Raw genomic sequence first — 15,639 nt, forward strand, 5'->3', positions numbered from 1 at the left:
ACTTTGTAATTCAAACTTTTTTCATTTGGAATCATTCTGGTATTTAAATAATCGACACAACATTTAGATCTAAAAAATCAGATCTAAACAAGTCGTGCTGCTCATCGGGAGTGCACCGGAAATCAGATCTAAACAACTTTGTAATTACAACAAATCTAGCGTTGTTTAGATGAAAAATTCCCGGTGCACTTCCGATGAGCAGCACGACTTGTTCATCCGGCGGTACCTACCTTCCGCCGGATGAACTGGCGGTAGGATGACATTTTTGTAAAAAAAAAATCGGCATATATTTTTGACAAATAGGAAAAAAAATATTGGCTTCGGAGGTGCGCGCTCCAGGAAGGCATCTTTGCAAAATCAGCTCTAGAATTGCTGGGCCTGATTGGGTCCGTTAAACCTCAGCCCATGTAATAGCGTTGCCCATTTTTCTTTCTTGATTGAGTGTCGTGAGGATATAAGCTACCTCCCTGCGTGGAGAAGAACTCGAACTAAACTGTACCCCGAACAGAGCCGTGCGCTGCACGCCGGCGTTGGTAGGGTCGTCGTCGTCTTGCCGTCGCCTGAGAAGAATCTTATCCAGTTCCACCGAGTTGCCATGCTATCGATCCATGTCATAGAAGTATGGTAACATCTGGTACCAGAGACTCGATCCTGGCATCTCACGATCACCAGATGCGCCTTCAAGTCACCATGAAGACGGATGAACAATTTGAGCGTATTCTCAAGATGCTCTAAGAAAACAAGCAAGGGATGGTTGAGATCAAGGCCACGATGACGGAGATGCGTTTGGCGAAGGATGAATTCGAAGCTTGGAAACCCGAAGTCGACAAGAGTGTTGCCGATCTGCAGATCGCCGTCAACACCCTCGGCCACCGCTTCGACAAGCTCTTCTCCAACACCGTCCCTGCCTCCCCGCATCTGGATGCACCCATCACTCACCCTGCACCAGAGATTGTGGGATCTTCACCGGCGCTGGCCACTGCCCATCTGGTGGCGACCTCCAAGGAGGCTGCATTTGGGCCACATGGCCATCGCGTCGAAACACACAACTGGGGGTCTGGATTTGGAGTGGTGTATACCATTCCTCATCCGTCTCCAGTCATAGGTGCGAAGCAATTCCCAAATCCTTCTTCTGCTACTTTTGATTTGGAGTCGCATCTTGACTAGAGCGAATTGTCCCGTTTATGTCATGCTTTTCCCCCCACTAGATTCTCCCCAATTTGATGGTTCCAACCCTAAGTTATGGATCCGTAAGTGTGAGACCTTTTTTGATATCTATTCTGTTGCCAAGCATTACTGGGTAGGGTTAGCCACCATGAATTTCATCGGTTCCGCAGCCTTTTGGTTGCAATCCATCCAGTCCCGTAGCGCCAAATTGAGTTGGGAAGGGTTGGGCTCAGCCTTGTGTGCCCGCTTTGATCGGGATGAGCGGAATCACATGATCTGTCAGTTTTTCCGTATTAACCAAACCACTTCTATTTCTGACTACATAGAAACATTTAGTGATCTGGTCCATGAAATGCTAGCTCATGACCCCACTATAGCTAATTCTATCATTACTAACCGCTTTATAGATGGTTTGCGAGATGATATTCGAGCAATTGTAGTAGTTCATCGACCTCAAGACTTGGATACTGCTAGTTCCTTGGCTCTTTTGCAGGAGGAAGTTTTAGTGGATTATCCTCGGAAAGAATTCAAGAAACCTGATGGCATTTCTTATCAGAAAAGATACTCTACTGATGGCACCAAGTCTGGTGTTTCTTCTTCTATTGCCTCACCAAGCAGATCCTTGAATTCTCTCCCTGTTGATGACAAGAAAAGTTCTAAACCTGTCAAACCCAAGACTATGGATGATAAATTGTCAGCTCTCAAAGCTTACCGAAGAGCCAAAGGTTTGTGTTACAAATGTGGTGAAAAGTGGAATCCTAGTCATAAGTGCCTCCTACAGTTTCCCTGCATTCTATTGAAGAAGTTTGGCTGTTCTGACAGTACCAACACTCAGTTTGACTCTGATGACTCAGATGTAACTGAAGATTTGTGTGCCCTGTCCTCCCAAGCTATCCATGGTACTGAGGGTTCTAAAACTATCAGGTTGAGAGGTTTTGTAAGTGGTTTGGAGGCATTTATTTTGGTTGATTTTGGGAGCACTCACTGTTTCATTAATGAACAGTTAGCTGCTACCATTCCTAGGTGGAAGATGTTAGAAACACCACTTCTTGTGAAGGTGGCTAATGGCAATCTGCTTACTTGAACACATGAGATTCCTGAATTGATCTGGGGCATTCAGGGTCTGACCTTTAGAACTACATTCAAAATCATTCCTCTAGGTAGCTATGACATGATTCTAGAAATGGATTGGCTAGAACTGCACAGTCCCATGCAGGTTCATTGGCAAAAGAAATGGTTATCCTTTTAGTACATTGGTCAGCAGATTACATTGCAAGGAGTACAGACTTGTGCTACTATGGGGCCTCCTATCACAGAATCACAGCTGAAGGCAATGTTCAAAACAGATTCGATTTTACACTTAGTCCACCTTGCTGCAGTAGACTGTCAGAGTAACCTTGCTGAGTTACCTTCTGAAATCTGTCACCTTCTGCAATAGTTTGCTGATCTCTTTCAGGAACCACAAGGATTACCACCTTCTAGACCAGGTGACCATCAAATACCTCTCATCCCTGGCGCTCAACCTTTCAGGCTTCAGCCATATCGTTATAATCCAACCCAAAAAGATGAAATCGAGAAGCAGACTGCTGACATGCTCAGAAAAGGGTGGATCCAACATAGTTCCAGTCCATTCAGTTCTCCTATTCTATTGGTTAAGAAGAAAACAGGTGATTGGCTTCTCTGTGTGGACTTTCGATGTCTCAATGCTCTCACTGTTAAAAACAAATATCCTCTGCCCATTATAGATGAGATCATGGATGAATTATTTGGTGCTTGTTGGTTTTCCTCATTGGATATGTGCTCAGGCTTTCACCAAATCAAGATGAAAAAGGGAGAGGAGTTTAAAACTGCATTTCAAACTCATAATGGCCACTATGAGTACAAAGTGATGCCTTATGGTGCCACAAGAGGACCCGATACTTTCCAGGGAGTGATGAATGCAATATTGGCTCCATTTCTTCGCAAATTTGTGGTGGTTTTTATAGATGACATTCTTATCTATAGTCCTAGCTAGTCTGATCATCATTACCATCCGAAGCAAGTCTTTACTGTATTACAGCAACATAAGTTTCATGTTAAATTAGCCAAATGCAGCTTTGCCAAGAAGGAACTCTGTTATCCTGCCATGTCATTAGTGCTGCTGGTGTTTCCACTGATCCTAAGAAAGTTGAAATCATCAGGAAATGGCCAACTCCATCATCTGTCAAGGACATTAGAAGTTTTCTGGGCATGGCATGTTACTACAGAAAGTTTTTGAGAAGTTTTGGTCTCATCTCTAAACCTTTGACCAATCTTCTCAAGAAGGGTGACCTCTTTGTTTGGACTAGTGTAACTGAAGAGGCATTTCAAACACTCAAACAGGCTCTGATCTCTGCACCAGTATTAGCAATGCCCAATTTTTCCAAGCCATTTACAGTTGAAACTGATGCTTTAGATTTTGGTGCTGCAACAAGATGGTCATCCTATTGCATGCATCAGTAAGGCTCTTGGGGTCAAATCTAGAGGATTGTCATCTTATGAAAAAGAATGTCTTGCTATTTTAATGGCAGTTGATCAGTGGCGTAGTTATTTGCAGCACTCTAAATTTATCATCAAAACATATCAGAGTTCTTTGACACACTTCGAAGACCAAAGAGTGACAACCCCTTGGCAACAAAAAGCTTTGACTAAATTACTGGTCTCTCCTACATGATTGTATACAAAAAGGGGATTGACAACAGAGTAGCTGATGCTTTATCTCGTGTATCTCATCAACCTTCTTCTGAATTGGCTGCAATATCTGTGTCTCAACCCACTTGGCTGAAAGAAATACAACAGGCATATTTACAAGATGAGGCAGCCATGAAACTCTTGTCTGAATTATCTGTTTCTTCACCAGTTGGCCATTATTCCTTGCATTCTGGTCTGATTTACTACAAGCACAGAATTTGGGTTGGCAACACTATCTCTTTGCATTAGAAAATAATCCAAGCTCTTCATGCTAGTGCAGTTGGTGGACATTCTGGTTATGAGGTGACTTACAAATGAATCAAGAAATTGTTTGATTGGCCAAGAATGAAAGACATCATCAAGAGTTTTGTATCTCAATGTTCTATTTGTCAACATGCCAAATCTGAGAGAGTACCTTATCCTGGTCTTTTATCACCCCTGCCAGTTCCACAAGGTGCATGGCAAGTTGTCACACCTGATTTCATTGAGGGGCTGCCTAAATCATCCTCTTATAATTGTATTCTAGTGGTTGTGGACAAGTTCTTCAAGTATGCACACTTCTTACCCTTGTCCCATCCCTTTACTGCTCTCCAAGTGGCCTTGGTTTACATGAACAATATCTTCAAACTACATGGTCTGCCCACTGCTATAGTCTCTGACCATGACAGAATTTTTACCAGTACTGTTTGGCAAGAGTTATTCAAACTTACTGGTACTACTTTGCGTATGAGCACAACATATCATCCCCAGACTGACGGCCAAACTGAGCGAATGAATCAATGTCTTGAGACTTATTTGCGATGTTTTGTTCGTGCTTGCACCAGTAAATTGTCTCAGTGGTTGTCCTTGGCAGAGTTTTGGTATAATACATCGTATCACTCTACACTAGATAGTACTCCCTTTATGGTGGTCTAAGGCCATGAACATCGGCAACATGGAATTGAACATTGTCAAATTCCAGACCTCAAAGAATGGCTTCAGCAACGGACACTAATGCAACAACTTCTGCATCAACACCCTCTGCGCGCTAAAAAACATATGAAAATACAGGCTGACAAGAAGATATCACCTCGGTCTTTTGAAATTGGAGAGTCAGTTTATCTCAAAATACAACCCTATGTTCAAACTTCTCTTGCAGCACGATCTTCCAACAAACTATCCTTCAGATACTTTGGACCCTATTTGATCCTTGAAAGAATTGGTGAGTGTTGGTGTTTCTTATGCTGAATAGAATATGGAATCCGCAAGCACACAGAATCTCCGTTGTAGCACTTCACCTTGGAGTATCCCAGGGTATCGTATATTTCCTCAGGGAAGCATTATGGTAAAGAGTATTGAGGAATTGAATGACAGATTTTATGCTCAATGGAATATGGATTCCGCAAGCGCATAGAATCACCGCTGTAGCACTTCACCTTGGAGTATTCCAGGGTATCGTATATTGTCTCAGGGAAGCACTATGGTAAAGAGTATTGAGGAATCGGATGACAAACTTTACTAGAGATATGAATCGACTAACTTTGTCGGGGTAAGCCTGATAGATAAGATAATGTCTAACGATGACCGTTTGGCACAGGAGACTCTAATCCTTAGAGAGGTAAGCAGCTGGGAGGACAACGAGCGAGAAAGACTCCTAAAACACTCCTAAACTATCGAGCTAGCCTCTCTAGACTAAACCTTGATTCTAACTAGTTATCGGGAACCTAGAGCTTACTTCGGCGGCTGGAAAAGGAAGGATTTTAGAAAGGGGTGAGAAGGGAGTCTAACGACAACATGTAACTAATGCTATAAAAATACTCAAACGTGGTGAACTACAAGGGACGGACAAGGGCTGTTACCACCTACCACAATGGTACCGTTGAGTGGAACACACTTTCTAGCTAACACTGAGCTCAGACACCACGTCCGTACTTGATGTTAGGATTTCTCTTGTCGCGAACAAGAGAAACACCCCTCAATCTAGGGAACTAACTTAAGTTCCCTAGTCTGGGCTAGAGAACCCGCAAGGTAAGATCCCGATAAACAAGAAAGATATAAAGCCTAAACTAGATGAATTACTTCCGCACACACGCAAGATAACTTGGAAAGATAAATAAATGCGAAAAGTAAAGCTAACTCGAAAAGACAAAGAAGATAACTTATAACGATAAATGCCAAAGAAAAATATACAAGAGCTTATACCCGACTTCCGATGACAACTCCGAAATCCCGAGACAAGCTCGGCTCGACTCTCTCCCAAACTACCTAACCTACTCTAGAAAGTAAAAGTGAGAAGAGAGAACTCCTTTGGTGTATGTTGAGAGTGAGAGTGTTGCACTCTATTTATAGTGCTCCAAGGTCAGTATTTGGCCGAGCTTTAGTTGTACGCAGTTGTAGCGGTTGTGCTTAACTTCCATGTGAAGATGAGGCCGAGAGGCTGCAAAGTGGGGCCGGCCGGCCTGGGATTTTGTTCGTTTGGTGCCGACCTTCTCGTGGACGCTTCTGATCTTCTCTAGATGGCGGTGGATGGTTGCTTTGGTTTTAAGCTAACAGTTGGTAGGCCGGCCAGCCTGGGTTCGGCACGTCTTGGCCCTCCGTTTCACCGACTTCTTGATCAACAGTGTATGAAGTCTAGAGAGGTGGTTTCGGGCCAAAAGATTAGGGTAAGTGTTGAAGGTGGGTCCTTCAATCTATGTGCTAGGCCTTTCGGTCCATTTGATCAAACCAACTTGCAATCCAATCCATGGTTTAGAGATAATGTGAGCATGTCACTTCACTCCTGGATCAAAGACATGGCACACTGTGTAGAGGTGCCAGGGCGGCAAGCCTCGATTTTTCCCAGTTTTGGCTCATTTTTGGTATATTAGTTCATGCAACCACAACTCATCCAAAATTGTTGCCCTTGTTAGAAATAAGTAAAATATATATGGAACATGGTGTAAAGCTCATTTTATTCCCGAGAAGTTGGCGGTCAAAATGGGAAATAATGGTTGTCAACAATAGGTTGCTTATAAATTGCAGTTGCCTGATGGATGTAACATTCACCCAGTTTTTCATGTATCCTTGTTGAAGAAGGCGGTGCAACCATCGACTCTGGTAAGCCCTTATTTTCCTGATTTGTCAGATGATCTACAGATTCCAATGTTTGTGCTCGACCGTCATCTGCATCGATATCAAGACAAGATGATCACGCAAGTTCTGGTACAATGGTCACACTGGCCTGTGGAACTTTCTACTTGGGAAGATGAGGAAGCACTACGCCAGCAGTTTCCTCGTGCTCCGGCTTGGGGACAAGCCGGTTCTGAAGAAGGGAGGAATGTTACCGCCCGTGTTGTGCCTAGATGGCGTCATCGCCTTCGGAGGCGCGCGCTCCAGGAAGGCGTTTTTTCCAAAATCAGCTCTAGAATTGCTGGGCCTGATTGGGTCCGTTAAAACTCAGCCCTTGTAATAGCGTAGCCCATTTTTCTTTCTTGATTGAGTGTCATGAGGATATAAGTCTTGCCGTCGCCTGAGAAGAATCTTATCCAGTTCCACCCAGTTGCCGTGCTATCGATCCCTGCCACAGAAGTACGGTAACACCATCGTAAAAAGAAATACCATCCATAAAACAAGACCAAGTACATATCGTTCAAAGGGCTAACAAGCAAAGAAAACTAATATAACTCAGCGGGGCATCAATTTGGCCGAAGGCGGTGGCGAGATGCGGCAACAGTAGGTCAGCCGAACCAGTGGTTCGACCAAACCACCTCTGGCACGCCTCACCTCCCGCTGCCATGTGTTGTCTCCAAGAAGTTTTTCTAAGTCAGTTACACCCGATTCCCATGAAATTAACCGCCTGAACCAACCTTGTGAGCCTATATAAGAAAAGAAGGTGTTTCTCCTTGAGGACACATCAAGATCTAGCCATTCTCTCCTCTTTTGTAAAAGTCCTAAGTTAGTGGAGTTTAGGATAAGGATAGCTCTATTTCAGATATCCGAGTCCTTTTGGAGAATTGGGTATAGTTTTGTATTCTTTTCCTTCTTGTAAGTTTCTTACTTATTTGCAAGTCTTATGACCCTTTCATAGTTTATACTTGTACCATTTACCTTGTATGTGTAGACGAGTAAATCTAATACCATGTATCAGTTCAATATTCTTCATTGGTTGTGCATGATGCCTGGGTTATGTAAATATCATTGGATGCTTGTTTACCCCACACTAGTAGGGTGCACGCGCGGCACGCACGTGTTTTATAAAAACAAAAAAAAGAAATATGTTACAAAGAATATGTATTCATAGCCACATCTACCATTAGCTCGTGGATACAATATTTAGTACATTGTTCGATACAAACCAGTTTCATTGTAAACTGCAGAGCCATCCACATGCAACAACGCCTGTTAGCCCTACAACCAGGCCGGCTTATTAATCATCCCTTTAAAAATCAATGCATATCTAAAGAGGACTAACCTGCTAGACCAGCAACGGGGGACACTCCCGTCTGTGGTGTCTCCATGAAAGATGGGATTCCATCAACATGTAACACTGCTGACTGTGGTGTATCCGGCAATGCTGACATCAATGTTGGCAACTGTTTAAGTATCACCCCAATCTGTGTTAGAAATTTCATAAATTAGCTCGTGACAAAACATTGGACAAACCAGCTTCGTGACGAACCAAGCGCACGTATTCTTGCTGACTTCCCGCAACACCAGCAACCTCATTAGAAGTTGCAGATGCATCCTCATGAAACAGTGCTGAAACTGGGAAGTCTGACAGTCCTATCACAGATAATAAACAGCATTAATCGTCCAATTGCAACAATATAAAAGCACAAAAAAAATATGTCTAACCTGCAGAGCCAACACTGTGGATCATGGCAGACTGTGGTGTCTCCATAAAACTTGTGGTCCCGCCAACATGTAACACTTCTGACTGAGGTGTATTCGTCATTGCTGGCATCAAAAACTCTCACACTTTATGCACTACGCAAAATAATTTGGCATGTAAATTTCAAAAAACACCTATCAGCATGTCACAAACCTACTGATCGCTTCTCTGCCTGCTTTCGATGATAGTGTTGCCTTTTCTTTGCATTAAGTTCTGTTTTCTTTTCTGGCGGCATATTCGCATAACGATCTCTTGCTTTTTGCCGCCTAGCAGCTCTTTGATCAGCATCTAACACAGACGTGGAAAATTAGCCGATATCACGAGCATGGAGCTGGACAATTAGTCGATCAATACTAACCGTTTTCAGAAACTCTTGCCCTTTTCCTAGAACCAGCTTGACGGCTCTGTGAGTTGGTGATATCCCCAAGTGGAACACGATGGTCGTCGCTGCCGCGTTGCGCCATGGTCGTAGATGGGGTTTCGTCAGTGTGGTTGCATAGTGTGGCGCCCCCATGTTGAAGTACAGCATGAGGTCGTCCAGCGTCCGGATTCCTGTGTCCGCCACAGTCGCCTCGATTGATTGTTCCGTCGTCCTAGAGCGTGAAGTCGTCCCTCGTCCTATAATAGTACCGACTATGTTCCAAGGGCCGGCACAGGAATCATGAACAGAAAAAATCATGAGGAAGAGGATTTAAGATGCAATAATGCAGTTACTATTATACCATATATGTAATATGGACAAATGATTGGAACAGATTGACTGTTTACCCCCCATAGATTATTGCTGTACCAACAATATTTTGTCTTTTTAACTATCTATTATAAAAATAATAATTCCCCATTCTTTAAAATGAATTCTTGCAGGCGACACACTACTTGAAGTAGAGAACTGCAAGTATGCAGCCAAATGCACCAAGCAAATATCCTGAACAGCACACACACTTGGGAAGGCGACCAAACAAAAGTCTATTCTAAATATCCTACCTTTGGAAGCAGTGAAAGTAGGGATGAAAACGGATCGGATACGGACGGATATCACTGATATCGTATTTGTTTTCATATTTGTGTTCGAATACGGAGTCGGATACGGATAGTATTAGTTTTTATCAGATAAGATTGTAATGGGTATCGACATCATAAAAATATAATTTTTGAGCATTCGAATACGGATCGGTTACGGATATTGGATACTCGGAATCGGATACGGACGGATAAAAACTCTTTCAGGCCGGATCGAATTCGAATATGGTCGGAAAATATCCGTACCATTTACATCCCTAAGTGACAGTAATCGAGATGAAGCATAAGAGATTACAAACAATAAAATTTCAAATCAACCGCCCAGAAGCTAATCTTCACGAATCACTCTAGGTTAACCTACAAATGGCTACATTTTCCATCATACTGAAAGATTGTAGCAGTGGTCCTATGATTTTAATGGGCTCCCAAAGTAATACTCCATACTATGTTGGCATGATGCAGAAAAACGTGCCGTACAAGCATCGATTTGTCTCCGATTACCAGACCATCACGCAACACATCAAAATTCACCAGCAAAATCAGAGAGTAATCGAAGATGGCGTCACAAGGAAGAGGTGGCGCAAGGATACGACCGGATCAGATGCAGTGCATATACCTATATACCTTGCCGCTGCCGATGAGCTCGAGGACGCGGTCGACCCAAGCATCGATGGCGGCGCCCCACTACTCAATGACCCCGGGTCCGCAGGGCCTCGCGGCTCCTCGCACGGCTCGCCGCCGCCGGCGCACCGCCGTGACGCCCCAGACCCTCGCGGCGTCGGGCGTCTGGGGGCGCGGATTGGGACGGGAAGAAAGCGCGCAGACCCGCGACGTCGGGCGTGTGTATAATTATTTCTCAAGCTGATAGCTAGAAAGCCAAACCTCGAGTCGACAATACAGATCTCCAAATTTATATAAACCACGGCTCATTGTGTGGGTAGTTATACTCAGGGAGTTGCATGCAACCAGAGGCAATCATATAGATATATAGTTGATTGGCCGGCAAAATATTTCCAAATGGATTGGAACACAATTATAGGAGTTAAACCCCCATACATAGCCCAATTAGCAGGATTGATTGGCCGATCAATTTCTTTCCTAAATCGTGTTGTATGGAAGGTTATATTACGAGCTCTCCAAAATCTGACAATTACTTTCCTAAATCATATGCTCAATATCCGGCCTACATGTTGGCCTATATGGAAAGACAATCAAGATGAGGTAACACTGATAGCAATTAGGAATATTGCATATGGAAAGATAATCATGGTCCTGCAATTTGGTATGACCTCAAGAATGGAAGGAGAAGCATATGGAAGAAATTAGCGAGTCTCATGCATGAAAGGAAAGTTCTGAACGTGATCAATGCCCCATGCATACATCTATCTACACTATAAAGAACCAAAACAATTGAGAGCACTTTCCACCCAAAAGTCATCCCCATACCCCTCACAATGGCCCCACATGGCAGTCTCAAAGTGGTGGAAAGTTTTCTAGGAGAAGAAAAAACAGTACTCTACAAAATGTTTCTGCCATTTTGTCTGTACTTTTTTTCAGAGCCAAAAAACTGTACCCGCCCCTGTACCCACGGCATGAATTCATCCGATAACCGCGTCAGTTTTCTTTTTTTTTTCCGTTGCACGTTTCCTTCCTCACGTCAGTTTCCTTTTTTTTACCTTGCACGTTTCCTTCCTTTAGTCAGTGCTTGCTTGTTCTTTCCTTCCTTGAACCCGTCAAGCACGCACCTCTACGAGCGAATTCATTCCCCAGCACCGTGGCCATTGTCGCACGCGAGCTCTGCCCGGCCATCATCATATCGCTAGCGTCTCCCAGCCACCGTCGCGAGTGTCATCAAGACTTCCGAACGGCCACCGTCGGGACCGTCGTCCGGCTACCGTCGCGAGGGTCCTCCGGCCACCGCGTCGTAAGACACATCGAGATCTCCAGTGTCGTCCGGCCACCGTCGGGACCATCGCCGCCCGGCTGCCGTCGGGACCGTCGTCGTCCGGCTATCGTCGCGAGCGTCGTCCGGCTACCGCGTCATCCGGCCACATTGAGATCTCCGAACGGCCACGGTCGAGAGCACTCCGGCCACATCGCAATCGCAAACGGTCATCATCGCGAGCGTTGTCTGGCCACCGTTGTGAGCTTCGATCGGCCATTAGCCTCGATCTCTGATCGTCCATCAGCGTCGCCCAAGTTGACCACGTGAGTTTTATACACGTTATCCTTCTTTCTGATGTTCTCGCAATCTCCCAAGAGTACATGCATTGATTTTTCACACGTAGGGCTGGCTAACACGTGTGCGAGCATATGGATTCTATCACCAATACCAAAGGTATTATTCATTTGTTGCAAATTGCGATACATGTTTCAGCGTCCAAGGAATCCATCACCGCCGGTGAACCACACTTACCATCGTAGCTGGCAACACCCCAGCGTGAATTTATGAATCGTCGTCCTCCTCTGGCTGATGTTACAAACACCCAAATTCGTTCAAAAAGATCCAGATCCGAACATGGTGGAATCGACGAATCATCAGGTATGTTAATATACTTACCATGCAGCACCTGCTAATGGATCATCCGCATCCTCTTGTTGATCCCCTTGTTGATGCATGCATGATTGTGGGAAGGTATGTTAATGTACTTACCATGCATGATTGTGAGTTTACCAATATTCGTGGTTTATGGAATAAGCATTTTGATGCAATGGCCGAGGACTATCACCGCACCCATGCCAGTGATGCATCAGTACTTCAATTAGTGCTCAAGGACATTGCAAATATTGTGAAATCTATGGGCAAGGATATAAATAACTATGGCCTTCCAGAACTACACAAATCAGGTATTAGTTTTATGCTTTTTGATTGTTGTGTGTATTGTATCAGTTAAACTTGTTCTTTATAGGAAAAAGTTCAATTTACTCCCCTCAACTATAGCCAAAGTCTGAATAACCCCCTAAACTATTACTTGGTTCAATTTACCCCCAAAACTATGTCATTTAGTTTATTTTACCTCATAATACAATTTATCTTTTTTGTTTCTCCTTACACAAGTTGAATTTTAATTTCAAATTTTACAGAGTAGTAGTGGACATCATAATACATATTTAGAAAAAGTTTTATAATTTTCCACCATTAGTTTTCATATAATTTTGAACTCCAATGACTAATTTATTATTAAATATCCTAACCTATCAAAATAATGATAAAAATTATGATTTATTTTTCTAACATGTGTTATGGTGAGTACTATCATGTTGTAAAATTTAAACTTAAAACTCCACCTATACATGGAGAAATGAAAAAGACAAATTACAGTAGTGGGTAATTTGAATCAAATGGAATAGTTTGAGGGGTAAAATGAACCAAACAATAGTTTAGGGGGTTATCCAGACTTTGGTTATAATTGATGGGAGTAATTTAGACTTTTTTCTTCTTTTTATATTATAGGTGTTTGCATAATATATGTTATCTTATGAAACCAGTGAATATGCTTTGATTTTAATTAAATATAATGTCAGTTATATACTTTCAGTTTTCAATATACAATGCAATAGGTGTGCTTGAGGATACTTATGATATTTTTACCTATGATCAAATCCCTGACAACTGATATTGTTTCTCTTTATTTATAAAAACACAGATGATCCATCACGAGACTATTACAAAGAGCTCACTGAAGAGAGGAAGATTGGCTATGATGAGGAGGACTTGAAACTCATAGAAACACTAAATGCTGAGCAGTCTTATGGTTTCAATGAAATATTAGCTCATGTGGTTAATAAAAAGGGAAAGGTTTTCTTTGTTGATGACCCTGGTGGTACTAGCACTTACTTATATAAGGCATTCAGTGGCGGAACCAGGATTGAGTCGAACCCCGGGCCAAGTTTTAAGTATAGACGTCCACAAACTCACAGTTCAAAAGATACATGAAAATATAAACGGAAAGATAGATAACATACAAAAAATGCCATCGTGAAGTAATATATTTATTCTTCTTCAGCAATTGATTCAAGTCCTTCTTCAGCAATTGATCCAAGTCTAGAGGTAGAAGCTACTGCAAAATGAAAAAAATTTGGGCCGAACCCCGGGCCATGGCCCGGGTGGCCCGGGGTGTGCATCCGCCCCTGAAGGCATTGTTGGCTAAGGTTCGTTCCCTCGGCGAAATTGCTATTGCAACCGCAACTTATGGTATTGCAGCGTCCTGCCAGGAGGTCAAACAACTCACTCTAGGTTCAAAATACCCATAAAGTTAGGAGATAATTTCATATGCAATTTCACCAAGCAGAGTGGGACAACCGTTTTATTAAGGACAGCTTCTCTAATCATATGGGATGAGGTCGCAATGACACGAAGACAAGCAGTAGAAACACTGGATAGATCATTGCAGGATATAATGGGCTGCATTGAACCTTTTGCAGGCAAGGTTATGGTATTTGGAGGTGATTTCAGACAAGTACTTCCAGTCGTTCCACGTGGAACTAGAACTCAAATAACAGATGCTACACGACTGCGCTCGTACATATGGGAAAATGTGCATAAGGTAAACCTCGTACAAAACATGAGAGCTCAGAGTGATGCCTGATACTCGAAATTTTTATTGAGAATTGGCAACGAAACCGAAGAAGCGTGCACCAATGATTATGTGCAGCTTCCAGAAGATATTTTGATCGAGTATGAATCTGATAAGAGCATTGATAAGCTCATTGATCTCGTGTATTCAGATCTCAAAGGGAACTACTCATCAGCGACATACATGCGAGAGCGCGCAATTCTTTCAACGTGAAATGAGCATGTTGATGGAATGAATGCTATGATGATTGATAGATTTCCTGGTAAAGAAAAGATTTTCTACAGTCATGACTCTATTGAAGTTGATTCTCGTAACCATTACCCTCTTGATTTTCTCAACTCAATCACGCCAAATGGGTTACCACCTCACGAACTCAAGATAAAAAAGAATTGTCCTGTGATTCTTCTTAGAAACCTGGATCCTCACAGTAGCCTTTGTAATGGTACACGTTTAGTGGTGAGAGCTTTTGAAGATAATGCAATTGACTGTGAGATTGTTAATGGTCAACATGCTAGAAATAGGGTTTTTATACCAAGAATACCTCTTTCTCCATCCGAGGACATTACACTTCCATTCAAATTCAAAAGGAAACAATTTCCTATAAGATTGAGTTTTGCGATGACTATTAACAAGGCTCAGGGTCAAACTATTCCAAATGTTGGAATATACCTCCCAGAACCCGTGTTCTCACATGGTCAACTATATGTTGCATTGTCTAGAGGTGTATCTCTTAGAACAACATGGTTGTTAGTGAAACCTAACAAAGAAATTGATCCAAGTGAAAAACGGACTAAAAATATTGTTTACAGAGATGTCTTAGAAGGATAAAAACTTGTAAGTAATTTTCTCATCGTTTAAAATGTAAATTTTAAACTTTCAATGTATAGTTTCTTATACTTATTGTTTTATGCCAGATGGGGATGCAAATGACGGATCACTGCTCCTCACAGCTCAACGCAATTAACAGGCCTCGGGACCAACGTAACATCTACATCATCCCTGCTCGTAGGACAAATTTAATTCCAGCAGACAGTTCCGCACATCCATTGACATGGTGACAAGTCTTCTATCACATTGTTGTCAAGCGAATTTGTTGTAGCAAATCAGATTGGCTGATGATGTCCAGGCACATCTTCTATGCCATAAATAAATTTATGTACTTCTTTATTTATTTGATTTGATATGAATATCACTGGTGCTATATCATGACATAAGGGAAATTGCGACCATGACAATTATTTGCCCGGTCATGATGTATTTGTTTTGAGTGTACACGTCTCCTATGCGGTATAATATGTTATTAATATAATTTGTTTT

General features: G+C 42.6%; 1 protein-coding gene across 3 annotated transcripts; it reads left to right on the forward strand.

Annotated features, from left to right (window-relative positions):
- Nucleotides 1-462: 462 nt before the first annotated feature.
- Nucleotides 463-7,392, forward strand: LOC120712169. Of its 3 annotated transcripts, none has more exons than XM_039997884.1 (2): nt 463-1,105; nt 6,980-7,392. In XM_039997884.1, the coding sequence occupies exons 1-2, from the start codon at nt 751-753 to the stop codon at nt 7,285-7,287; spliced, it is 663 nt and encodes a 220-aa protein (XP_039853818.1). In that variant the 5' UTR covers nt 463-750; the 3' UTR covers nt 7,288-7,392. The 3 variants fall into 3 exon arrangements, with proteins under 3 accessions (XP_039853818.1, XP_039853817.1, XP_039853819.1); XM_039997883.1 differs by having other exon boundaries at nt 464-1,105; nt 6,905-7,392; XM_039997885.1 differs by having other exon boundaries at nt 465-1,105; nt 6,991-7,392.
- Nucleotides 7,393-15,639: the final 8,247 nt, after the last annotated feature.

The sequence above is a fragment of the Panicum virgatum genome, chromosome 6K, assembly GCF_016808335.1.
Source record: "Panicum virgatum strain AP13 chromosome 6K, P.virgatum_v5, whole genome shotgun sequence".
Lineage (NCBI taxonomy): Eukaryota > Viridiplantae > Streptophyta > Magnoliopsida > Poales > Poaceae > Panicum > Panicum virgatum.

Bases quoted from the DNA above. Each gene is read 5' to 3' on its own strand.
- LOC120712169 (XM_039997883.1), top strand. From the start codon at position 751: ATGGTTGAGATCAAGGCCACGATGACGGAGATGCGTTTGGCGAAGGAT. The intron at 1,106-6,904 runs GTGCGAAGCAAT...ACATTCACCCAG, and splicing joins TCATCCGTCTCCAGTCATAG to TTTTTCATGTATCCTTGTTG.